General features: G+C 37.3%; 1 protein-coding gene across 3 annotated transcripts; it reads right to left on the bottom strand.

Annotated features, from left to right (window-relative positions):
• On the bottom strand, nt 1-26615 carry FEZ2 (fasciculation and elongation protein zeta 2). Of its 3 annotated transcripts, XM_059467984.1 has the most exons (10): nt 26376-26615; nt 24744-24852; nt 21599-21715; nt 20038-20182; nt 17117-17385; nt 14360-14440; nt 10532-10607; nt 8306-8371; nt 2578-2606; nt 1-2142 (listed from the first exon to the last, which is right to left on the bottom strand). In XM_059467984.1, the coding sequence occupies exons 1-9, from the start codon at nt 26609-26611 to the stop codon at nt 2596-2598; spliced, it is 1110 nt and encodes a 369-aa protein (XP_059323967.1). In that variant the 5' UTR covers nt 26612-26615; the 3' UTR covers nt 1-2142; nt 2578-2595. The 3 variants fall into 3 exon arrangements, with proteins under 3 accessions (XP_059323967.1, XP_059323965.1, XP_059323968.1); XM_059467982.1 differs by lacking the exon at nt 2578-2606; XM_059467985.1 differs by lacking the exons at nt 2578-2606; nt 14360-14440.
• Nucleotides 26616-27301: the final 686 nt, after the last annotated feature.

Here is a 27301-nt window from a genome sequence, read left to right as displayed (position 1 = left end):
TTAGCATGGTTCTTTTTATTCAAATGTTCTGAGACCTGTTTATGTACATATATAGGTATACATACAATACTTGCCACATTTGGCAGTTGTTGTTTAATGCATACAAGGTAAACAGGTACTTTTCATAATGAAACCTTAGTTTAGTCTGATGAGAGGCATGAAATTCCCAAGCAGATGCTTAGCTCACTAAAGCTGTTTCTGGTCTTTATTTCCAGTTTCATTACTTTTAGTAGTTTGTGACTTTAAGTCATCCAAGATTTGTTACAAGTAACATTAACTCTGACAGAAGTTTTTTTGTTGGTTTTTTTCTTTTTTTTTTTTTACAATTTTTTACTCTTCTCCTAATTTTTGTTGTTTTATTTTGCTCCATCTTGTCACTTCAAGCCTCACCAGGAGACCGAAGCACCTCTGAATAATCTCACACAGAGACATGGTGGGTTTCACATGTGCACCATTTTTAAAATAAAGCAGGGTCATCCCCTTTGCCCATTTCCAGGCATCAACAGTCAACATCAAGAATTTCTACACAAAACGCATGCCATAATGAATTTATAAAACACCAGCTACAGAAATAAATGGCTGCTTTCTTTTTAGAGAAACCACAAATGAATTAAAATAAAGCAACAAAAAAACTTCTTCACATATGCCACACTTATGGAGAGGATCTATTTATTCCTGAGCAGGCTGGCAAGTATACATTGGTGGTCAAGTGGGGGAGAGGGAGGAGAATAAGAATTTTAAGCTGATAAAGGCACAAAAGACAAAAATATTGAGGCCTTGAGAAAAAAAAAACCCGAAAAACATTATGAGAACTATCTTCAAACCATGTTGTTTTACTGATCAAAATAGTATTTGGTGAAGATAATAAAGCTGAACATTAAAGATGATGCAAGGTACTCAGGATAAAATTTCTCTTTAACTAACAGAACCCCTGAAGAATTTAGATGGGAAAAAACTGAAGAAAACACGTTTATCTCTTTAGAACCTCATATTCCAACGCCTTCAGATATTCAGTATATACATCTGGATGAAGAATTAATAGAAATTCAAGCTAGAAAAAAGCAGGTTTTTTGGGTTTTGTTTTTTAAATTAGCACTCCTTACATTTCAATCTCATCTTTTAGGCTGGCAAAATTACTTGTGACAAGTATATAAAGTTGAGAATATGGGATCCGTTTCTTTTACAGGATTTATAAAATACATTCTCATCTGTTTGAATGCAGGTACATCATCACAGAGGAGACAGTGCATACAATTTACAAGAGATATTTGTAGTAAAATTCAGAGATACATAACAACAAGCATCTCAACATAATACTAACTTGTAAGCCAGGTGCAAGTTTTTCAAACTGTACATGTATTTTTAAAAAGATACTGCCTTTTAAAATGTTTATATATTGAAGCATTTTCATTAAGATAAAACACCTTTTAAAACCAGTAAAATTATAGCAGCAATATGGGAGAATATCTAAGCCACATGAACATTATTAATTAAAATAAAACCAAACATGAAATATTACATTAGTCAGATGCTTGTGTTAATACCAAGAACAAGTAACACACACTTACTTATGTCAAACCAAGAAATCTGGATTTGTTCATCTATGAACAAATCTGTTGTATACAAAGCAGTTGATTGCTGACTTTCACAATCACCTTTCTGGAGTGTCCTGGAGAACTCACTTGAATCTTAAATTCCAAGTCTGACTAACATCATTTTTTCATCTTTGTTTAGGAATTAAGGATGCTTTTAAATATGGATTCCTTAAAATGAAGCTTATTTTATTTACACTATTCAAAGTTTACCTTTCCTTCCAATAACAAATTGTGCAGGAGGATTTACTACATGCTATACAATGAAAAAATAGACTTTAAAAAGTCAGAACAATGCAAGTAAAACTGTACAACGTTTGTTCCCTGCTCCAGTTCATTGCACTATTAAATTAAACTGGATGAGTTGTCATGCCCAGATGACTTATTGTAGGATCAGAAAATCCACACACACGGAGGAGGTAAATGAATACTGCTTTAGGTATAGTGCCAAATGAAAAAATACTATGAGTTATATCCAAGGAAAGCTTCTCATCACAGAAAGGAGCATGGCTAATTCTGAAAGGCAGCCCTCTTCATGTAGGACAAAGAACTGCAAAAAAACCACAAATACACATTGATAAATATCCGTGAAGTTGATCTGCATAAAAATGTAATGTATATACTAAAATATTTAAGTGTTGGATTCTACCCTATTAGTAGCACAGTCAAATCTAGTTTGGCAATTAAGTTTTCAGCCTCTCTCAAAAGTTAATGAAGTGACACAACCCACTATCTTTAACTAGTATTATCCAGAAATGAGTTAACTAAAGGTCATGTCTTAAATAGTGCTTTTTAAAGTGTTATATCAGAAAACAGAACATTAAATAACAGGTGACGCATGCAGTTATATTTTAAAATATGCACGGACAATTTGAGATTCTAACGCTACTTTCTAATTCTGGTGTGGGTACTAGAATCACACAGTGGCAAGATAAGACATGTCCTTCACATGTTTCTCATTCCTGTTTCAATGGAAGACACAAACCTCAGAGCAATCCAGCTTTCAAACCAATGCTAGCACAACACAAAAGCAAATAAAGAAGTCAGGTGTAACGATTAAAACAAAAACTTCAAAGGCAAGAAAATAAACGTTCTCATTATCTGAAATACTTGCATAATTTAAAAATAGAACAAGGTGCAAATTCTTGCTTAATTAAAACAAAAGAAATGATAAGTTTTTACTTGAAAGATCAGGAATGAAATAGCAAGGAGAAAGACGGGCAATTTTCCTGCTTTCACGACATCTACATTCAGAAAAAAGAAGAAAACAATACTAGACACTTCATGCATTTTACTAACTACTAATGCATAGCATATTATTTTTAGCACTCTATTTTTGTCACAATTAATGTTTGAGGACTATTGGAAAAGAACACAAAACTTAGCAGTAAATACATCTTATAAAGTTTACTGTAATAACACATCTGATTTCAAAGGAAATAATTCCAGCTGTAAGTACATACTTATATATTTTATATAATAGTTATGTAAGTAAGTATTATCCTTGTACACAAAGCTAAATCTTCACATTTTGTAAAAACCGGAAGTTTAAAAGTAGTAATCTTGAAGTAACATGTCTAGATGTGATACCAGACAACCTACCCTAATACTTAATTCTGTGTATACACTGGTTGACATTTCATATGTATCACTGATTTGTTCTGGAAGTACAAATTAAGGAACTCATGCTTCCAGCAGATTTTGTCAGATATTCTTCACTACCCACGTAGCAATAAAACAAGATAATTCCCCTTCCCACAATGCTGTCCAGAGCTTCTACTTTAAACCTGCTGTGAAGTCCATCCCAGCAGGCCCTCTCCATGTTCTCATGCCCCAAAGAAGCAGGAGCCCCTGTATGGGCATTCAAGCAGGGGCATACATCAGACTCGAGGAGATGTTGGCTTTTCAAGGCAACAGCCACCAGCTCAATACAAACAGCAGTTCCACTCCCTCTTCTACCTAGATGCTGTTCCCTACAGCATTTCTGTTACTTCCACAACACCTGCTTCTGTCTTGTAGGGTTGAAATTTCTACTTGTGAGACTGAAGAGGCAAGCAACTGCACAGAGGCAATTTCTTCAGAAAGCAACCTAAACTTGCACAGTGCAAAGATTACAGATGCAACTACACTATATAGAATATACATAATACTAATAATATAAATATTAATTTTTATAAATTTATATATAAAATACTACTTGCATTATTGCACTTGGCAAATTAATCATTATGCAGAAAGTCATTACATTATACACACAAGAAGAAACACTGAAAGCTTTAAAAAGAAAGTAAAAACTCAATGAGCACTGCTCATACCAACACACTTTCATCAAAGGATATGGTACTTAGTACTGTTGCAACACCTAAACCCAATGCAGCTACAAGGTATGACACAAATATCTCCATTTGCTTTACAGCCTAACTTGTGCACAAAACACTAAGCTTATTTAGGTCTTTCAATGGACCTAAGCACAGAGTTTTCAAATCGCACTCTATTAGTTCAACCATCAAAAAAGGCCAATAGAAAGATGAGAAAAAACAGCATTTAAATACTGTGATCTTACTAAGCTGCCAGCTTCAGTCCAGAAGTGTGCTTTCTAAGATAAAGAATTTCAGTCTTGGCTTGGTATTTCTTTCCCTGTCAGTAAATTCATTCCCCTACCCTTTTTCAAATCCCAGTTTCTCCTTCATGACTCCTAGTGATAAAATATAATAACAATATTGGTATATTAAAATACATTCAGAAAAAAATAAGCACAATTGCAAATGTTGATCAATTTCATGTTACCAGCTATTTTAATTCTAAATCTATAAAATATAATATGAATCATACGCTAGTGAGAGAAGAACTGGAGTTCACTTGCAAAGTAAATCACTAATTCCCTTTCATTATCTTCAGGTTCAGGATAAAAATGTTCACTGAGAAGTAAAATCACACAGAACCTCACAAAAGGAAAAATAATTTAGGCTGCAGTAAGAGCAACATGAACAAGAGAAGATAAGCTGCTACCCTGTACCAGACTCTTCACAGGGTATGTACTTAGTCTGGCTTTGGGATACTTACCTTTGAGGAGATATTCCTTACAGAAAAGATCCAGGGGAGAGCTAAATGACCCCTGGAAAGAGGGACTTAAGCATGACAAGGAAAATGATGATATTTTTAACATTTTGGGGGACACAAGGGGGCAGTAGAAATTGGGGAAAGAAGATGCTTTAAAGAAAGCAAGCACCAGAAATAATTTCAAAACTAATAATCCTACTGAGAAATGCATACAAGGGTAGTTTTATCCCCTAACATAAAATGACCTGAGTTGTTATTTTTAATTTCTTTATTACACTGGATTTGCACACATCACGTTTTGAAGATTTCCACTTCCAGCACTTCAGAAGGATTAGTTGGTTATGAAAAAAAAAATCCAAGAATGATTCATGTTAACACAGAAAGTCAGTAGCAGACCTGGCTGCAGAACTGTCCTTGAAGTTCCAGCTTTTGTCCAAACAACCTTACCCAATCATTATCAAATGTAGATAGTGAGTATTAGCACACACAGAGGGGGTCTGTGTCTTCCTACAATCCAAATTGCAGAATTGCTGGGCATTTAGTTCAAGTTATTTAAGATTACATAGAGTTTGTGAATTCTACAAAACACACTGGAATTCAGAGAAAATATAAACTTATTTCACTATCCTTAGATCACCAGTCATGTGGTAAGATTTTGTGTTACATTAACAATTATGCTCAATTTTATGGTTCCATTCACCTTTCCACATTTGCAGCATTCTTCTATTTGTTCCTTTATATTGTACTGACAATACTTTGGCAATAATTTTTCCTGACATTTTTTTCTTCAGTTTTTGCTTCTGAACAATTTAAGTAACTTTTCAACAGTGACCACTAGTATCTGGGCAAGTCTGTTAATAATTCTGTGGACAACTATAACAGCCACATAAGACTGCTATCCCAAATTTTTACATACCACAGAATAGCAAGACAGTGCTGCTTAAAAAAAAAAAAAAATCAAGAGCATGTTTGTATGATTTATTTTTTCTGCTCTGTAAAACAGAATATAAAGTTTGAAAAAATTTTTTACCTCTGTGCAGTCATATGCCAAACTGGATTTCCCATAAAGCTACACATCTCCTAATGTCACAGGTAATTTACTGTCTGCTTTTTTTGTAGCAAGACTGGAAAAAAGTGATCCTCAAAGGAACATGTACTTAACAGGCTCTAACAGAACCAAGTACCTTTGGTGATGTAATTCACACATTTCAAAATTTCATTTCTTGATTAAAGCTAAGAAAAAGCAATAAAATCCATTCAGTGTAAAATGAATACAATTACCACATCATATGGACTATACCACTGGGTCCAGGACTTCTTCCAGGAAACAAATTTAAACCCCAGATCTTCTTAAAGATTTTTACCTCGCCAAGACACTTTTAATCTTTACAGTGAAAAGAGTAGAATCCTCAAAAAGTAGGTCACTCTTTTTATTTTGGAATTAAAAAAAAAAGTTAGAATTTCAGGTATTAAAGCTCAGCTGAAAGTTGATCTAAGTGGTTGTAAAGAATTTAACCAATCTCCTCTTAACAAGCTTTAAAAATAATGTGCAGACAATAGACTGGTGGCTGGGACTATTTTGTGCCATTAAAGCCTTGTGGGAGTTTCAGGTCAGAAGTTTTAGTGGCAGAAAAAGAGCAGTAGGTTACAACTTCAGAAACAACTGGAAGACTGCCTGTGCCACAGAATACATCTACAGTACAAGGTAACACCGTTAGCTGAGTTATAAATATTTAACATCATGCCAACATAGCATAAAAGCTCAGTTAAGGCTATTCTGAAAGGAAGAGTAAAATTCCATGCTCACTACCTCTGCACTCACAACTATCTGCCACTGAACACACAAATCCACACAGGATGAAGAAAGGCTTGGTTCTGTTCACTAAGGAAGTGGTAGCTGGAGGGAAAATGACTTTTCCTTTCACTATGAGTGATGTGATTACTCTTCATGTTCCCAAAATTTGTTTCACAATTTAAAGGAAATAATGTTTGCGTATGATGGACGACCTGTTTGATCCAAGACACTTCAATGCATGATGTTTTTGCAATTGTTGCATCTCACTAGTAGAACATCCTTGGTGATTTTCAAGTAATGAGCACATATGAGGCAGGAAGGAACTTCAGTTCAAGCTTCCTAGCTCATCCTCTCATATGTTCAGGTAATCTACTTTTATGTGCCTTCTTTGCTTTTAAAAAAGATTTCTCCATTTCTCTAAGCTGCCAGTTTCTCCTCAATATCTCTGTAATCTGAAAGTTCCTCTGGGTAGCTACATCTAAAAATAAGAGCAGACACTGTGAAAAGCACTGTTAAATCCAGTCACCTACTACCAGATGTATTATGAAGAGCAAAAAGTTTTAATTACTGACAACAGTTCATCCTCTTGGGTCAAAGATTCTGCTTCACAGAACTTCAGTTTAGTGCCATCAAGACTAAAAAAAACCTTGACCATGATCCTACATGGTTCACACGCAACACATCTGTCTAATTTAGGAAGAATTTTTGCAAAGAGTAAGTAAACAATGGAAAAATCAAAGGAATCAATTGAAAGGATCTCTGCATTCTTATTGTATGTGGCAGTTCTTCAACCCTACACAAAACTTAGAAATGGATCTCTTTCAACAGGAAGTCTGTTGGAAATTCCAGAATATTGAATTTTTCAGATTTTCTGAAGTGACAGCACACTATATGTCATCCATAACTCAAATCTGAAAGTACTGTCAGATATCTGTGAGATGAGATTATGAGAGTGACTGTAAATTTGTGTAAGAAATACAAAAACCTTTAAAAATCATATGGGGTGAGTAAAGTCAAAAGAAAGTATATTTGAAAAAAAGGTGAGACTTGGAACACATGATACCAAAAGGAGAGAAAAGCTTTTGCAGCATATGAAAAGGTGAATATTATACACATTTTGGTGGCAAATAAAATGGCACCAATAATCCTTCTGTACAGGTATTTGTTCAGACCTTAGGAGTTTGATGCATTTGCTAAAGTTTAATCACTTAAGAAAATTGTATCATATGCCAAGAATTAAGTAAGAACATAAGCATTAGCAAGATCTAGGCAAAAATGAAGTCAGATGAAAAACATTTTAAAATAATTTAACAACTTGGACACTACCTGGAACAACTTCTTTAAAGCTAAAGCAAACAGTATTTTTTAATGTCTGACATTCTTTAAACACAGCCAATGTGTAAGACTGGCAAATAAATGACTCATACAAAAACGTATAAAAGAATATCTAAAGAAGGTATAATAAGTAAAATAAATACTTTTCACTATTGATCAGTGCTGTAAGCACTTTGCGTAGCAAATGCTTTACTACCATGGGTAGTCTGAGTTCCAATTACTGAAAAAACTGTACGATGGAAGATTTTAACTATACCCATTTCAATTCATAAGCCAGACTCCTTTGTTCCTGATGTCATTCAGAAGTTTGCTATATTTTACTAATGAAAACAAAATAAACATATTTTATGTATGAGCTGTACCTCAGAGTGCTTGGACAAAACAGAACATAAATGAGAGCTGTGTTTGATTGAAAGACAACATAATTAATGAATGCTGTAGGATCACTATTTTCAAACACACATTTTAAGTCAATCAAGTTAATTTAGAATCAAATAAAATCCCTGCTGAGAAGCATACTCACCCTTTAAAATATAGTCTGTTAACAAGCTTGGCACTTTCTCGCTATCCTCTTTCATGGCATGCAGAACTAAAGAAAAAACAAGTCAGATATTTAGTCATAAATGAAACACAACATATAAAACAAATACCTTGGAGCAGTTCCAACTACTCATAGAGATACCACTATGAAATGCAAGAAATCTCCTAAGTGAAAGATGAGAAGATACAATGAGACATCATATCCTCTCCACATTTCACTTGTGTAATTCTCACTGAGCTCCACAGTTTCTGAATGCAAAAGTCCCATTCCATGTGGTTAATATTACAGTAAAATGCCATCAGTCATAACAACAACAAGCACCTCTTCCCTATAAAAGATTCTCACCAGAAGGAAGTCAAGACATCCAAAAACTAAGGTATGCTAACAACTATTGCTGAGCTGGAAATCTCAGGACAGAAAAGCATGCTCCATTACTTAGTATCTTTGATCACTACCTCAATTAATGGAAAATGCTGTGAATGATTCTATGGAAATATTAGTGGTGCTTTTCTCCCCTCCCTGAAATGGGGAATGTTATCTGCTGTAGCTTTGAAAAATCTCAACTACATGACTTAATTCAGCACTAACTTACAATAATGCAAAAATGCCATTTTGTGACACATGAGTAGATCATGTCCATCTTGCCTATTTCTGAAGAAGGAATGGACAACCATAAACTTGTCCATGACTACATAAAGAAAAACAATAACTATATTTTGTAAAGTGCTCAGGACACATCTGAAAGAAGCAAAAATACAAAATTCTACTGAAAAGCAGTATTTAATAAACTCCAAATTCCTCATATAAGACTCTAAACTCAAATGATAACAAGTGTTTTATTTCCATTTTTACACTGAAGGAAGACATTAGTGTTTGTAACTATGGAGTAATACAGAGCTTTGAAAGAAAAACCAACTGAACAACCCTAAACACCTGCTTTATGCCTGCTTGAACAACAGCAGAGACAGTGAGTCACAAACCTGCAACTGACTCACAGGATCAAGTTCCAACCAGCCCACAGAAATCAATATTGTTAATACTCTTTACAATGCATTTGTGCAAGACATTTTTTTTAATAAACCATCAAACAACAGGAAATGTTTTCAAGTGGTTTTAATACGTGCTTAAGAGTGTCAAGTGAAATTTAAATATGGCAAGAGGATAAAATTTCATGGCAAGAATAAACACAAAAAGAGAAATCCTTTGTCACAAAGTAAGTATGAATTAACACCTAAGGCTGTCTACTGTAGAAAAATAAAGGGAACTTTAATTCCTACTTAAACATTTCATTTACTCTGGAATTTATATAATATGAATTTTCTCTTTCCAGAAAACAACCAATGAGCCTTTTACCACCCCTCAGCCACCTGTGGAATCATAGAACTGCTGCTGAAAATCACCTTAAAGACACAGTGAGATTCTCCACTGAAACCTGATCAAATGCATTGATGCACTCTACCACCTATTTTTAAACTTTTCCTATAAACATCCAATGAAGGAGATGCTCCTGACTTCTAAAGATGCTTTGTTGTATTAAACCACCTGAAGAAGTATTTTTTAAAATACAACCTTGATTTCTTGCAAATTACAATTTTAAAAAAAAGCCCAATAAAATCAAAGAACTAGAGGAGCTAGAACTCGTAATAATTTTGAGGATCTGGCCTAAAAAAGATGTGAAGAGCAGGGAATTCAAAGCATTGTAAAAACTGTGTTTGGTTTGGAATTCCTAATTATGAAAATTTATTGACAACAAAATCCCCCCACCAAAACCATAGAGAGAAGCAGGCTATTCTAAAGGCAGTCAGTGCAATCATTATGGAACTAGTCCCAAGTATCCTGACATCCACTCCATTTTACTGAAGTCATTACAATAACCTCAGTAAAGCACAGCAAATGTAAACAAACAGGGGTGTATCAGGCACTGTATGACCAGATTTCATGATATGCAGCCAACATCAAAACATGGGAACATTTACTTCCTGATTCCTGCAGGTTTCTGGCCTTCAGGGTTTCAGACAGCAGCTAGAAAACAAACCTAACATGAAGGCTCAGGAAACAAGCTGGCCAAAATCCACGGTTAAAATCATTCATCCTTACATACATGCCCTAGAGTAAGAGGGAAGAGAGAACTGGATGGATTCACTGGCTTTGAGCAGCCACAACTGGATATACAATGAGGAAAGGATCAGGGGAATTTCATATGCTCACTTTTGGTTAATGTTTGAAGGTCTTCAACAGATGGGGGTCCATTTTTCTTCTCATAAGGAATGACGGTTGTCAAGTACTGTCAAATGAAAAACAGAGTTACTTGACAGTCCTTTCATGCAGCTTTGTTGTTTGCATTTTATTTTGTAAAAATTGTAGCAATTTAAATTGCTAGCTACAAATAATCATATTTCAAACAGATTAAGATTCCACCTTCTCATCTCAGAGCTTTATCACAGAAACCAAGTTTTTTGATATTTTTTTCCAAATTATGTGGCTACTAGAAGTCATGCAGCTAACTGTCTTCCCTGCAAAGAAAATGATGCTGTCCCACAGTTAGGTGAAAATGAAAACAGATGGCTTTCACCTTCTGCTGTTACACACTTCTAACCAAAAAGAACAAGGCAAGCCTAATGAAACAAAATACCCCAGAATACAGAATTTGATTTAAATTATCAGTTTTCATAGCTGACTGTGCTAACAGATAGTTTCAAACCAACTCCTTTTTAATTTAATTTACTGAAATCTTTAATTCTTGTCTGCTTAAAAAAAATCAACAAAACACAACAAAATTTCTTAAATCTTTCAAGATTTTCATACCTGCAGTGCAACTAGGATTAATTTTCAAATTCTTGATGTAACCCTGCTGGGTCTTATATTACATGCATTTTAGGCAACACCTTACTTTGCAGCCTATATGAATGCATATTCTCCTTAAAGAGGTCAGAATTACAAAAGTACTAAAATAGCTGGAATTTTCCCCAATGGAAAAGCTTCCTGAAAGTTCCCTCAAGACAATTTTTAAGAATTAAAGAGGAACTTTATTCTGGTTTTACAGCTACAAGGCATTAGGCAAAGTTAACCCTCAATGTCTCGTTCAGCTTGACATCTGTGTAGTTCTCCAGGCAAGGAGCAGATGACATGTGACAAGCAAGGTACGAGGAGCTGCACTTGGCAGGGGGAGGCTGAGGGCTGCCACACACAGCTGTAACACTGCCATGTCTGCAGCAGGATCACACACCTCACACCCAAGCACAACAGCTGCCTAAAAGCCAAGCAGACTCAGCTCAGCAGCACTGAACCCACTGTACAGGTGGTGCTGACACCTCCCCACGACCTTCTGCAAACACAGGGAGCTTTTCTCCCTCCCTTTTCTTCTGGCATTTTTTCATGTTCACTCAGCACAGCAGAAAAGAGTATGCAATGGTCCTCAGGAAACAATCAATTTTCAATTTCTTTTCCAGGGGATGTAACCAAGCATCACCAGAGAACTGTGCTCTTAATAAAATTACCAGAATCTATAGCTAAATATAAGGCTGCTGCATCTGCCAATGGCAGAGATGAAAGGGATCTACTAACACAGAAATCAGATTTCTGGCTGTCTTTTCCAGCCTTCAGAACTACGCGGCATTCTACCCTTTACCTGCACAATAAAACACTAGGATATTTCACTGTACTAAATATAAACTAACCCTGTTTCACTGTACCAAATATCAACTAACCCTGTTTAGTACCAAGTATCAACTAAACCTGCTTCCCTTCTCCTGTAAACTTCACCTTCCATTTTTCATCTCTAACAGTAGCAATTAAAAACAGAAAAAGGAATTTCTTAGTTTCCAGAAATACTTTCCTTCTACTCATCAACTTTGCGGCTGTAACAATCAGTCTCTATAAAAGCACTGTAAAAACTCATTTCCTGAATTGCTGTGTGAAGATAACATATTATGAAAAGAATGAAGGAGTGACTGAAGTGTAGCTTACTGACAAGACCAAGTGTTAAATCTGCTGTGACCTCTAAATTTTTGAAGCAGATTTGATGACATGATAAAGCAGCAATTCCCACTGCAATTTTTCATCACCTATGAAAAGTGTTTGATATGCCTGAAAATCAAAATGAAGACGACTGTCTTGAATCTTCTTCTGGAAATACGATCCCAGAAAGAGGTACCAACATTTCAATGTCTTTTTTTTGACTACATTACCAGATAGGAACAGGGAGTTCCCACTGGAAGTTTCTCTTTATATGGTGAAAATCTCTTAAGTAATTTTTACTTATGTCTCAAACACACACAGAAAATGGGACTAAGATTTTAAAAATGGAAGTACCCACTATGAGACAAAAAATCCTAATCAAACAAAACCCTCCCAAACAAAAACAAATGCCATAGAAAAATGGATTTCAATGCATTAATCATAACGGAGCTGGTATCTTTTCTACATTCTACTCTACATTTAATTTTAAATTCCTATTTTAAAGTCATATTCCATGACTTGCTTTAAGATACAGGAAAGGGAATATAAAACCCCATAAGAGGTTTTCTATATCCACACGGATATAGAAAAAGATCAATCAGGAGAAAAGTATGATCAACATGAAGAATAACATTAGTAAATTAGCTCAAAAAATGACTGGAAGAGTTATTCAGTCATTTTAACAAATGATTATGCTACTTACATCTATATAGGAGGCAGTGAAAGTCTTTTAACCAAAAGTATGATGGGGTGGCATAGCTAGATAAGATCACTTTATGAAAATATATGATATTTAAAATATCTGAAGATATGGGTATAAACAGCTGTAATTTATGGTTAAGATAGCCAAGGAAAAAAGCCCCCAAAACCAAAACAGCACACAGGTACAGCTTTACTAGTAGTGTGATAACAGAGCGTGATAAAAAGTCTTGTTAGGTAAGCTCTGTGAACATGTTCAAGATCCCCAAAGCTGAGGACAAACAAACAACTGGATCAATGTATTCATAAAATCTCATACATATACTTTGCCTGAGAAAGCAGGCAAGCCTTTGATTTCTAGTGTCATGATTGCAGAATGACTTGAGAGGAGCTGTTTTACCTTCTAAACTCCTCTGCAGGATACAACACTCATCTTCTAGACAAAAGCCTAATCAGCCTTGACTTCTAAAGTACCAGTCAATTTATTGCCTCAATGGACTTCTCACCAGGGAAAAAAATAACTCTAATGGACTCCTCTGACAAAACTGCATAAACTAAAATAGTGGGTACACATTAAATAATGTGAAATGCCAATATTTTGTAGTGTGCCAAAAGACTAAACAGCATAAACATTAGCAGTTCACAAAAATTCAGAATGCAGTTAATAAAATATATACTACAGATCTGAAACAGCAGGCAGGTTATTACTTTGAAATAAGGCATAAGAATCTTGCTTCCAAGCTACACACAACATCTATATAAAGCCCACAGAAGCTGTCTCTGCTCTACATGTCAGTATTTAAATAACCAGCTAGAAGATACAAACCTGCCTATGCCTGTATTTTATATTGGTAATGTGCAGCGCCCATATTTTGCTATTTTTAAAATCATGCAGTTTTCAAAGGCAAAAGAGTACAGTCTATACATTTTCCAGGTGTTACTCTGTTTTTAGATGTATCAGCTCTGAACATCTGAAGAAAAAAGAAAACAAAACCTTTCTCCATTACGCAAGTTGCTAATGCTGAAGGCTGAAACACTACATCTAACCTTATACACGTTCTTTGACTGGTTATTAGATTTTTACAGACATGCAATTAAAGCATGCATTATGCTAAAACAGACTTTTAGTCTGGGGTAAGAAATACAGGTTATTAGCTCAGTGCATCAGGGTATCAAGTCTTGAATCTCTTGAGCTGCTGAGGAGAGAAAGAGACTGTAGGCTGATCAGAAACCTGAGGTAGGGAAGCAGAGATTCCAGCATTTTATCCTGTTTTTTCCTTTCTCAGCATTTATCTTCAGCTACTGTCAATTTTCAAGATCTCAGCTCCTCCCAAAAGTGCAAGCAAGGAATGAGAAAAAAGGGAGAAGATAGCCCAGCACCTGTTTCTCTCCACTCGAGTTTCCAAACGTGTGGCGGAAGCCATTCTGTATGACATTTGAGATCCCTTCCATGCTGAAGCGCTAAAAGTAGTGAAAACACAGCGGAAAGACAAAAAAAAAAAGGGACAGAGAAAAGTTCAGAAGACTATTAATCAGCATTTATCAAGACTCTGAAAGACAAATGGCAAGGACAAGCTCGAAGGTGTATTTCAGCACACTTCTATTTCTTCACTCACCTACTTAATTTTTTAAATTGAAAAGCAAACCTTAAAATGGCAGTTAAGCAGTATTTCTACACCAAAATTTAGTCAAACGAAATCTTCACACTGCAGACCTGATAACTGAGATAATTTGCCTTTTCTGTGTTTGAACAGTGTATGTTTAAAGACAATACTGACACCAATTTTTCAGATTTTAAGCATGTACCAGAAACACTGTTCAGAGGCAGTAATTTTCAGCTCCACCTCTTTAAAACTTTTTATGCTTTCATGCTTCCTTTTCCACAACAGAAGCAACAATTAGCATTTCCTATTTTCTGTCATATCATAAAATATACACAATTAGATAATAATAAACCCATATTGATTTCAAGCTCCATTGCACGGAATCATGGAATCCAAGTCAAGAAAAAGCAGTACATAATCCAACTACATATTTTTCCTTGAACTTTGTAATCCTTTTAACTTGCTGGAGAAGTAAAAGAAAATCAAAATCAAAACAGTATTGATGTTTAGCATGTGATATAAAATCAGCAAGGGACATGAACATAAAAAGAAGAAACAGCCAAGCTGCTGACACAGGGCAGTATGATGAGCACACCTCAGCATGTTTATCTGAAAGTATTTATTTATGTGAGAGGAATAAAATGTGCTGGAATACAGTATTATTTTACCTTCTAAAGCACACAAGGTCAGTAAAGTCATACATTTTGCCAAAGCCACCTTAACTCTTTTAAGATATCGTAGTTGAAGGAACTGGTATCTTCAAGCCCTGACTATTTTTAACTGCTCCCCTGTTTTCCCTTGTGAAAGAGATGGAAGTTTAAAAGTCTAAGAAACTGATTTACCCAAGGATGGTATCAAGGACAAAACACTCAAAACCCTGTTTTTTTTTTAAATATTCAGTTACAGTATCTACAGGAAAATTCATTTTCTTAAGAGTATGACAATTTAACTCAACTTCCAATATTTGTATTTAAATGAGATTTCATTACAGTTAACCAAATAACCAACTAATGCATTACTTATTAGCAGAAACTCAGTCTTCACAAAGCTACAAGAACATACTATCTGAATGCGCATTCCCAGCCCAAAGGGATAAAAAAAAAAAAGAAAAAAAAAGGACTTTTGAAGAAAGGAACTTGGAACCTTGCACCTCTTTCTGGGAGAGGGTTCTCAAATCTGTCCCTGATGACAGTGAAACCTATTTTCAAAGGAATCACACATATGCAGCTACAGTCTCACCTGTGAGCTAGTCTGTTCAACCCCTCTTAGCAATCTGACACATCTGGATCTTGAAGTGACCAAATACCAAAATGTCTTATCCTGGGACCATGTAAGTTATACCTGAAAGCATCATTCAATTTTCTAATCTTTAAACCAACTAGAACAGTTTGTGAATCACTTTACTCAAGTTCCAAAACAAAGTAATTATTTTTCTTTCTAGGTAGAATATCCCTTTTTGGTTTTCCATGACTGGGAAGGAAACAGGAACTATTCACAGTGCTCTTGTAAAGGGATGACAATTTTGTATAGTTTTCCAGACATATACTTCCTTAAGTTCCATTAAAACTTAGCTACACACACAAACATCTCTCATTTGACAGATGAGATCAGAACCCTATTTGGGGTATATCACAGGTATCTTATGCTTGTAAGTTTAGAAATAAATTCTGAAGTATTAATATTTCATTATAAATGTTTATTCCTTATATTTGAAAAGCAAACCCCAAAAACCTTCTCATGTTGAACTGAAGCATACTTTCTGGGACTTAGCCAAGATACAAAAGCACATTTTTTGCATCCCATAAGAATCACTAAGAAATTCAAACATTAATATCCCACTTAAGTAATTTTAAATTATACTAGACAGATAAGAAAGAAAAAATTGCATTGACAAGCTAATAACTGATTTCTTTTGTTCTTTGACTTCTCTCATCCAACTCTACTTGAAAGCCATTTTTCCTTTTGTTGCCATGTTCTGTAAAGAATAAAACAAATTATCTCCTCCCTGTACACATGCACTACACTTTGGCCTCCTTCCTGTCTCCTGCTGAATGCAGTAACTCTGCCACAGGCAGGAGATCCAGGGTAAGACATGCACTTTTTTCCTACCTAGAAACCAGCATGATCAATAAATATCTGTGCAACTGCTGCAAGAACAGTACTGAATTTCCTGCAAGACTAACACATACTAAAATTCACACAGTGAAACCAAACACATTAATGAATTTGCCTCCTAACAATAGAACACAGAGAAGTACATCCAAAGATATTATTTTTTGCAAGAAAGGTGTGCTATTCCCAGGCTGATTCGCAAACAGTTAAAAAATATTTTCTGAATATGAGAAGAGTAAAATATATGGCCCTGTGAAAAAAAAATTCTCAACACAAAAAGCTTAAGCCTTGTTTGTGAATGAAGATATGGAAGCAGGAGTACCAGGTATCTTAATATAATCTAGGACTACTACTTCCCTTATTGGAAAAAAAAAACAACAAAAAAAATTAAACGTATGAAGACTTATAAAAATTTTCTTACTGTTCCAGGCATATGACCTCTTTCTTGTTTGCCATTCTGAGGACTACCATTTTTCAGCTTCTTTTTCTTCTTTGCTGTTTCTTTGTGTTCTCGCTGTTTGTTCTGTACTTCAATGAGGACAGAAATGAAGCTGTTTTTCACTTCCTTCTCAAACTCCAGCTCATCTCGTAGAGCCAGCTGCTGCACCAGTTCCTCAGAATAATCCTTAATAGCAGTCTCAATTTCCTCCAGCAGTTCATTTAATTCAGCAACAGACAATCTTTTGACTCCTACAAATAGTTTATATAGAAAGTAATATGTCAAGATTTTAAGCATGAGTAACCTTGTGGGAGTTACAAGAAAAATGTACTCTGAAATTTCTCAAAACAAAAAATTCAGTTTTAAAACCACATAGAATAAAACAATATTCCTAAAGGAATAAACACATCCCAGAGGTGACAAGATTAGCAACAATAAGACGGTTAAATTTTCTTAATTCTGAGAAATCTGGGATAATCTGCAAATATGAAGAATGTGTTGGTAGTTTATGCTGGAAGCTGAAGTAAGTACTAAACTTCTGACACAACTATTAACTATTAGTTTCCTCTGCACTCATGGTTCAAAGGAAAAGGGCTTCATATTTTCTGAACTATTGGCTGATGCACTACATATAGTGCAATTATGACCAAGCAAATGTTCTGAGGCTAGCTTGGGTTAAAAGAAAGCAGATCTTTGAGGCCTGCTTTCTGTTCCAGTTTAGATCTGACACGCCTAGGAAGCTGGCAAGTCCCAGCAGCTGCTGTGTCAAAGAACATAATCTTATTTGGCACTTGAGAAACAGCTAGTCCTGATTACACTGACAGATACAATCTGTTTAAGGACACTGCATAGATGCTTGCAATTATTTAATTTCATTGAATTACTCTAGTAAATATCTTGTCTACAAGAATACTTGTAAGGGAAAGCACCTACAGACAAGTGTTGAAAAATACAAATAAGGCCACAAACTACAAAAAAAAGTGCAGCTCTTAGAAGCATCAAAGGTAGTAAGTGAAATGTGAATTTTTTCTCTTAAATTACAGCAGGGAAAATTGATTGGAGAAAGCTCCTTGTCACCTACTTAACTGAAGAGAAGGCAATGAAATCTGTTAAGACAATTCTGTGTCAAGGAGCCACAGTTTTTCCAGGTAGCTTAGGCCTTAAACTCTGTTCAAACACTGTAACAGTACTGAGAGAGGGCACTTGTGAGTGCCAACACTTAAAAATCTGCTTCACAGCCTAAAAACCAATTGTTCTAAAACCACAGGTGTAGGTTACCTAACTGCAGTCCTGACTGATGTCAGATCAGTTGTTATTATCAAAGTCTTGAAAGGGCTACATAGGAAATCCTCAGCTAACACACATGAGTGGAGACAGAGCAATTCAAATGCAGAAGACTACACAGACTGAAACTTAGCAGGCTGAGGAACTCACTTGTGTAACCAGAGCTTGATTTTTGGACTGCCTTAATGTATGTCTTTTACTATCCAAGAAAAAAATAAATAAAAGTGATTTCCTGCTCTGAATCCTAAATGAATGAAAATCTCTGATCTATCCCATGAAAACCAGAGTTCCTAGGAAAAACCTGTAAAAATTTCAGAGACATGCAGACCAATTCTGAAGCACCTTCACACACTAAAAATAGGTAGCAAGAGTTTTTAATAAAATAGTGACCTGAAAGACATGAAAGCAGATTCTGAGAAACTGCTGAAGCAAAGTTAAATTGTCTGCCAAAGTAACTCAAGGCACTATTTGGTCAAGACTGACCTTTAAACTGTAAAGATGCAACAGACAAGATGGACTCCTGAGGCAAAGCAAAATTGACATGATATGAAATACTGAGCAAGCTTGATTAGCTCCAAACCTTAAGACATATGGAACTGTCAGAAAACCAGGAAGCCTGCTGAACACAATACATTTTGCTTTCACATTCCTGAAATTTATGTGTTGAGACAGTTAAGAGACCATTTTCATGGTTGGAATCTCTTCTATAAATCTGAAATGTAGCAGAAACTCTAAGTCATGCCACAAGAGGTCAGCCAGTTTTCTGAATCTTCTACAGAGTTTGTATTGTTAACCCAGACTACAGGAAAGAGAGCACCAAACTTTTAAAGAAAGACCAAAGCAGAAAAATCATCTATCAAATATTCTTTATGTCCCTACTACCTTCTAGAATTCATGTTGACAAATGTAAGGATTACACAAAATTTTCCATCACAGAACTGATTAGTCACAGGTTTTTTTACATGCAATTCAACCTACTACAATTTAATTATTAATCTAATTTCTGCTTTGCTTTTGTATAGGGAAGCACAGATGATTTGAGTAGAAGACCCAAAGGATATTTTTCTCTCTTAAGCTTTCTGAAGTGGAATGGAAAGGGAGGACCGAAAAATATGCAAGGTCCTTATGGGGCAAAAAAGAAATGGTTGCCTTACTTTTGTGTTACTGTCTACCAAGATATGTTGCAATGACTGAAACTGTACCAAAGGTATGGTAAGCTTTATTTACTGAATAGCTTTCAAGAGCTTTAGCTGACCTTAAACAGTGTACTGGCATCAAGAAAGTTTCTCACTTTATAGAAAATAATTAAGTTTAATAAAAAATGGCCAACTTATCACTTTACCCATGAAGGAATCTCATTTCAATGTACCAACCTTCAGAATATTTGCTTTAAATTTAAATTCTGTAAAGTCTTATTTTTGTTCTTAGTCAGAAAGCTGACAAAGGTAAGTCCTCTATGCACTAAATCTATGCTATTATTTCAGAACATTTTGAAAATATTTTTTGAATGCAGATATTTCATAAGAAGGACTTGCTAAGAATCAAACACATTGCAAACTTACCCTTTAAAATATTTTCATTAAGCATAAGAGCATAAATGCTAAATAAATACCACTTACTCTCTTCATAGCTGTTGTTTGTACTGGATCTCTTGAGGGTCTGAATTTCCTGGGAAAGTATAGAGAACCGATCTGATTGGGTGGGGGTTTCATCATCTTCTGGATCAGGTGATTCCTGCATCATTTCCTCAATTTCTTCAATCACCTTTGGAAAATGAAAATCCTTATGAAAACCCTCCTACATGAAGAGCTTGCAATTTGAAGCAAAGCTGGATGAAACCACCACCAAGACTAGATGGAAGAGGATCAATAAAATTATACTGACGTTTCCTCCCCATCCTGGCTCTGAGAATAATCACACCTTGTAACAGTAAATTGGTGATGGCATAACAAGAAGTGTTGAAACTATGGGGTCATTTCTATATGAAGGTACCCATGATTCTGCTTTAGAGAACTAAATTAAAGAGTAAGCTGGAATATCTTTCCTGAATATTCAGTTAAAGGAAGACACAACAACAAAAATCAATTACCTCCTCCACTCCTTATTTCACCACACTTCTCTATGTAAAACAAACACCCCTCTCTCCTCCAACCAAAAACCAACAAAATGAAAACAAACAAAAACAACAAAGAAAAAGTCACCAAAAACTCTCTGAAAAACCAAAAAGCCCTCTAAAAAGCCTGAAAATCTACTCTGCTTGTGAGAAGTTTTTTGAACTTCTCACATGATCCACCATAACCTGAAGCTGATTTGCATCCCCAGGTGTAAGACCTGAGCCAGAGAAAAAGTATGACAACAGAAATTCTGTGCATAGATAGCTTACTTTACATCACATAAATGATTACATTTCTACAGGCTAAATTACTAACTAGACATCTGAATAAATAACACAGCAACTTCAAGATGTTTAAAGGCTGTAGTCAGTGCTGAGATCTAACCCACAGTAAAAAGAGCCCAGGCAGTTCAAGCAGTCCTGTCTCCTGTACTATTAATAACCGTGTTCATCACAGTTCACAGCTTAACCATTGCTTAACCATTTAAGCAACAACAAAATAGATTATTTGTTTGCTTACTAAAGCAGGATCTTAACAGACCTTACACTAATTAACCTTACTCAGAAGAGCAATTTTCAAGATAACTGAAGTAAATCCATCAATTTGAAGACTTTAGATACCAAGTAATTTGAAATCTTAATAGTAGAAACACTGATCTGCCCTCATGTTAGGTCAAAACTTCAAAGAATTCTCTCTAACAGCAAAGCCCTGTGAAACTATGAACTGCCACACAGTTATGCTGGAAAACTAAAAACTCCACCATACTACTAGGATTCTAAAATATTTTGGCTTTTTACACACACATTTAATTTAGTAGCATTCCTGACTAATTCATGGTACGAAATACACAAAGATTTCAAAGACCCTGGACTATCACCCTCATCTGAAGTACTGAAACACTTTTCATATCTGAATGATGTAATGCTCTCTCCCACATTACTAAAACCCTAAACAAAGAACAACCAAGAAGCTTAGCTACAGTGAAGAGCAAGAACAACAACAACAACAACAAATAATAATAATAAACATTCTACACCAACAAGACTGTCTTTGCTGAACACTTTACCTGCTCTGCTGTGAAGAGTGGCTCTTCATTGATGCAGGAAACAATGATAGAATGCATATCCAACTGTTCTCTCAGCTCTTCATCATCTGACAAGTCAAGGTTCAAGTTGTCATTTACCTAATAAGCATGAAAAGGTGCATTTATATAAATATATACACACACCCTTAATGTGAGGGTATAACATGCATGCAACATGTACAAAAAACAAATGGGTAACTATCACTGAATTTTAAGAATGAAACTGAATCTTGGCCCATAATAATGGAATCAACAGTTCTTTCTGTCAAATAGCCTGGAAAATTAAATCAAAACTGCAACTGGACAAAGTTAAAATAGCTGTCAATCTTTAATGTTGTTAAATAATATCTATATACAAAGACCATACACACACTGACATGCAGACATCTACATGGGAGGCTGTCAAGGAAATAATTAAATCTTAACTGAAGATTGAGAAATGTCTGTGGGGGGTGGAAAACTTGCCTATTATGTCTAATGTTACACAAACCTCTTTAAATGCTTTTATGGTTCCACTTCATCACATAATAAAAGACATGGAAAAAAGCTGAGAAGAGTTGATACTGAATGGTGGTATCAGAACACTGGTATCACCCCAGATTATTTTAAAAAAATGTGTCATTGAATATCTCAGGGTCTTTTCAGAAAGAAAGAGAAGTAACACTGTTCTCATATATACACCACCAAATGACACTCATCCTTTCAAACCAAAGACATACATACACTAAGAGACATAGGTCCCCTCCTTAATACGTCAGGAATATTTTACTCTCACACAGTGATATATCCTGGTTTATTTACAAAATTGTTTCTGTACTTTGTCTATTGCTAGATTCCTGCCTAGAAAAGCCCCTCAAAGCTGCAATGCCCAACATCTGCTATTTGAGTTCAACTGCTTTAACTCATCTTTGGGTTAATTTACAAGCATCATGACAAGCTGCAAAAAGTCCTTGGCCTCACAATATTAGTTTTCAAATTTTCTTGTAATTCCTCCAATTTTCTCAGTTTCTTCAGAAACCTTAATAGTTCTTAGATTAATTTTGAATCTGCAACTGCTATCCCCAGACAGCTCACCTGCAGGGACATACACACAATTTGCAGTTCTTCAGCCCTCAGAATGAGGTCAAATGTCCACTTTTTTCCACAATCTGAATTCCAGTAACTGTGCAGTGACAAGGCTCCACTATGACCCTCTCTTCACCTTCTACACAGATACACTGCAATTTGGAATTTTTAAATGTCTGCTGTCCTCAAGTATTTTTCCATGCACAAAGGACATGACAACAATGATGGGACAGTAAGAAAGCATAACAGTTTATCTAGAAGGAGATCTGCTTTCACTCCTGACATCTCCAGAAACATTTTGAGAGACCTTCAGAAACATTTTGATAATACAGACTAATAAACCACCAAAAATGGCATCAGCTGTAACCTGCACTAAAAGGAACACCTGGCTTTCCACCCAGCCACACTCCATACCTGCTGTCCTCCTGCTAGCAGGGAATGAGCCATTTAAAAGCAATCTAGTGAAAACAAAACAAACAAGGAATTGCACAATCCCATTCCTCATACCACTGTGCACAAAACTTCCACCCAGCTACTTCTTTCACTGTCAGAGATGTATAAAAGTGTGCATAGACTGTCATGTGAAAGAACCAACATCAGGTGAATCAGCCTTATTGACCTAATATCTTTCCCTGCTAAAACAGGAGGAGAAATGCTTACTGCACAATTTTGGTAGCATGTTATTAGCTTCAAACACATCAGGGAAGTGTTGCTTGGCTGTTAGTTTTCATTGTAAGGAAGATAAAACGAGATACTAGCTGGTCCATATGTGCTGTCACATATCCAGCAATGCTGCTGAACACAAAGCAGCCGAAGAAAAGTATGTCAAACACTCCCCACAGCCTTTGCACATCAGAAGGCATTCCATGTGGTGTGAAAGCTGAAAAAACTTCAGATACATTTAATCCATGAATTGGTTTTCTCTCTACTGGCAGCACACCCAAGACTCTTTCTAATCCAGCAACACCACTTTACACTTTTTGATGTACTTTCTTCATCACTTCCTGCAAGTAACTTATAAAAACTATACTAAACATTTTCTTATGTTCTAAACTTAGTTCCCTATCAAGAAATCCATTAGTCTTCCAGTCTATTTTTCCCTGACACAAGGTCACAGCATGGCAGGGTTGTATTTTTAGTTAAACCGTAAGACTTTAATTACTCTAAAACCATTTATAAATCTGAACAAGAACTCAATAAAAATTAGAAGAAACACAAGTCAAATTCAAGGGATAACCATGATATTCAAATCAAGAAAATGAGTTCCAAATTTGCACCTTCCTCTACTGAACCCCAAAGTATCTTCTTCAGCAGAACAATCTTTGCTCCTGTCACAGTAAAAAGCATCTGTTGATTATTTAATGATAATCAATTATCTTTGGCAGATATTTTTACCACATAACTGAACTTCACTATGTTTAAAAGATAAGCCACTAGTTTCCTCAGAAAACCTGTGAGATGGGAATTCCTCCCAGCTTTTCTTCACGAGGTGTTTTAATCCACTTTGAAGAGCATCAGAGGACAACCCTTTCTATAAACCTCTCTGAAGCTCTTAATTCCCTGTTCCCACCCCAGAGAACTATTCTAACTCTTAAATAAGGAAAACAAAACAAGCTCTTGCACTTCAGAGTCTCCTGGGCCACCCTTCTTGTTAAAGAAGCCATCTGACTGTGGAATTAGACGAACTTTGGGAAGTCCTCACTGGATTTACTAAATCAGAATACTCTTGCTTCTTTTCCTCCCTTACCCAGGGCAGTGTTCAACAGGAATCATACAGCAGAAAGATTTTATGTGAAACACTTTCTCATTTTACATTTTTTTCTGTCATGCTCTGGCTCTAATGAGGAGTCATCTAAAACTAACCCTGAATTATTCCAGCCCAGGGTGATACAAACATACATCAGTGGTTCTTTGATTTTTGAAAAGCTCTCATGTATTGGCAAGTACTACAAATATTTTCAGCCACTTAAAAACAACATTCTTTTATACAAATGCAAACAGTGTTACTTCCCTGCCGAGTACCAAAGATCCAAAGAGGGCACTTCTGCTGATCAGAACTTACCCCTTTTTCTGAAAGATTCAGTGTTGGCAAGTGCAAAGCTCTGGTGTGGGAAGATTTCCAGTCAACTGGCATCACATTACCATAATTATCAGTCAAGGCATTCCAAATCCTGAGGAAAAGAATAAAGAAACAAAAATGCAGACCTCAAAACAAGCAGCAACTGAATCAGCAATAACCATATTCCCAATGAGCATATACCTCTTTCAGTAACTGTATTTTCCTCCCTAAATATTCATCTGCAAATTACTGAAAATATTTTTAGTGTTTTAAAGCTATGAGAAAATGTTTTTTGATAAATGTGACTTCCTGTTTTAAGCAACAATGTATGCACAGCAGTGAAAGAAACCAATAAATGAAGACACAGCTTCTATACTAATTATGTAACTACACTCAAAATCCTTTCTGGGGGTGGATGAGCCTTTCCATCAATGAAATTTGAGCTGAGCTATAAATTACATTCCTAATGTTTAGCAGAGGCTGAGTAGCAAATTCTGAGTTCTGAGCCAAACCTTTTCTTTTTTTCCTTTCCATTTATCACAGAATAATGAAAATGTACAGATCACACAAAAATTTTGGGAGAATCAATTTTTTTTTCTAGGAGAGCTCAGCCCACCACTCTTGTCCTCGGTCAGTCTTTACTGTTCGTAGGGTGTGTATCCTCTCTGGCTGTCCTGGAGGTTTGCAAAGGCAGATGGAGGCTGGTGAAGCCGCAGCTCAGTCTGTAGCCACAGCAGCCCCGTGAGCACGCTGCTTCCTCCAGTCCCCAACCGAGCCCCGCTCCAGGCGCTGTGCTGTGGGTGGATGTTTGCAATGGTTGCCTAGCTGAGGCTCACAGGAGGCTGGAGGAAAGGCCGAGGCAGACACAGAGGGGCAGACAGAGCCTCGTCACTGCCCAGCGTGATTCATGGTTCACTGAACTTACCCCACTGTTTACACCACTGATGTAGTGTTTTGCGAACAGGCTTTATTTTATTCTTATCTTGGAAGAACGGAGAGACAGCTGAGTTACCTTAAAGTAAGACAGCAGTATTTTTAATGAAGGTAAGCTGACTAAATTCACTATAAAATAAGTAATAGAAGCATTCGTAAAATAATGTTAAAAACAGTACAGCAGCATGGCCCAGAAAGGCTCTATTCCTCCAGAGAAAAAACTCCGAATAATTTTCGCAGTTGCAGCTGCAATTTTGTTCTTCACCTGCTTTCTGCACTCTTTCCATGTTGAAATTCAAGCAGTGAGACAGCGGACACTTTGCAAGAAGCTAAACAAATACTAACCACGGTCACTGCACTTCAGAACAAGTACTTCTTGCCAGCTCGGCGGGGCAAGAGGCTCTGGGATGCTCATCACACGCTTCCCTGGCACTCAGGGGGATAAAGCCGGAGGGCTCCCCGTCAAACCCGCGCCGCGCCGGCCGAACGCGCCCCCTCGCCGAGGCCCGGCGCTCCCAGCTGCAGCCCCGGGGCGGGGAAAGGCTCTGCTCCCGCAGCCCACAAGCCCTGCTGGGCTCCGCAAGGCCCAGGGGCAGCGCTCTCGCAGGGCAACGCTGGCGGCCCGCGCTGTGCCCTCAGGCCAGGCCGGGCCGGGCCGGGCCTCCCCTCCGCTCCCTCTCCGCGCCCCCGGCCCGCACTCACTCGTCGTCCTGCAGCGCGCTCTGCTCCGTGAGCGGCCGCAGCGGAACGCGGCTCTCGCCGCCGCCAGCCCGGGCCTGCGGGGGCTCGAAGCAGAGGGACAACTTCGCCCCGAGATCCCCGCCGCCCCAGCCGCCCTTGTCGCAGGCAGGCTCGGGGCCGCTCCCCGCGGAGGGCTGGAATCCCGAGAAGTCCTGCCAATCGCCCGGGTCTCGCTGCGAGGTCGCCGCCGCCGCCATAGCTGGGGACGCGGCGCTGCGCGCTCCCGGCGGTGCGCGCTCCCGGCGGCGCGCGGCGGGCGGGGCCCGGCTGAGGCAGCGAGCGCAGAGCCGAGCTGGGCTGGGCCGGGCTGGACTGAGGGGGTGATCGCAGAGCCGGGGCCGGGCCGGGCCGGACTGGGCTGGGCCGGGCCGGACTGGGCTGGGCCAGGCCGCGCTGGGCTGAGGCAGTGATCGCAGAGCCGGGCCGGGCTGAGGGAGCGCCCGCGGAGCCGGGCTGGGGCAGCGATCGCGGAGCCGCACTCAGCGGTGTCCGTACTGACTCACAGCTCCACACCGAGTAGGGGCGGCTCATCGGGCAGGAGAGGCAGGCGTAGAATGGTTTGAGTTCGAAGGGACCTTTAAAGATCACCCAGTATACTGCAAATACTCCTGCTGTAGTAGGAGTATTTGCAGTAGTTTTGTTGTAACTTGTTTTTATACTGTCATTGATGCCTCCATTTAGTCTCCCAGTACACAAGAATCTAAGCTTTTCTTAGAATCTACTTTTTCTTACCAGCACTATGACTCCCATGTCCATCCTTTGCCACCTTTATATTGTGCCCTTATGTGCAGTAGCTTAGGATGGGCTTTTTTTAGATTTTTTTTTTGAGAAGCCATGAATTCTTGATATCCTAAAGTACGTACCAGAAATTTTCTCAGCTTAATTTC

This window comes from Ammospiza nelsoni, chromosome 3, assembly GCF_027579445.1.
Source record: "Ammospiza nelsoni isolate bAmmNel1 chromosome 3, bAmmNel1.pri, whole genome shotgun sequence".
Taxonomy (NCBI): Eukaryota; Metazoa; Chordata; class Aves; order Passeriformes; family Passerellidae; genus Ammospiza; species Ammospiza nelsoni.
This window is presented reverse-complemented; position numbering and strand designations above follow the sequence as displayed.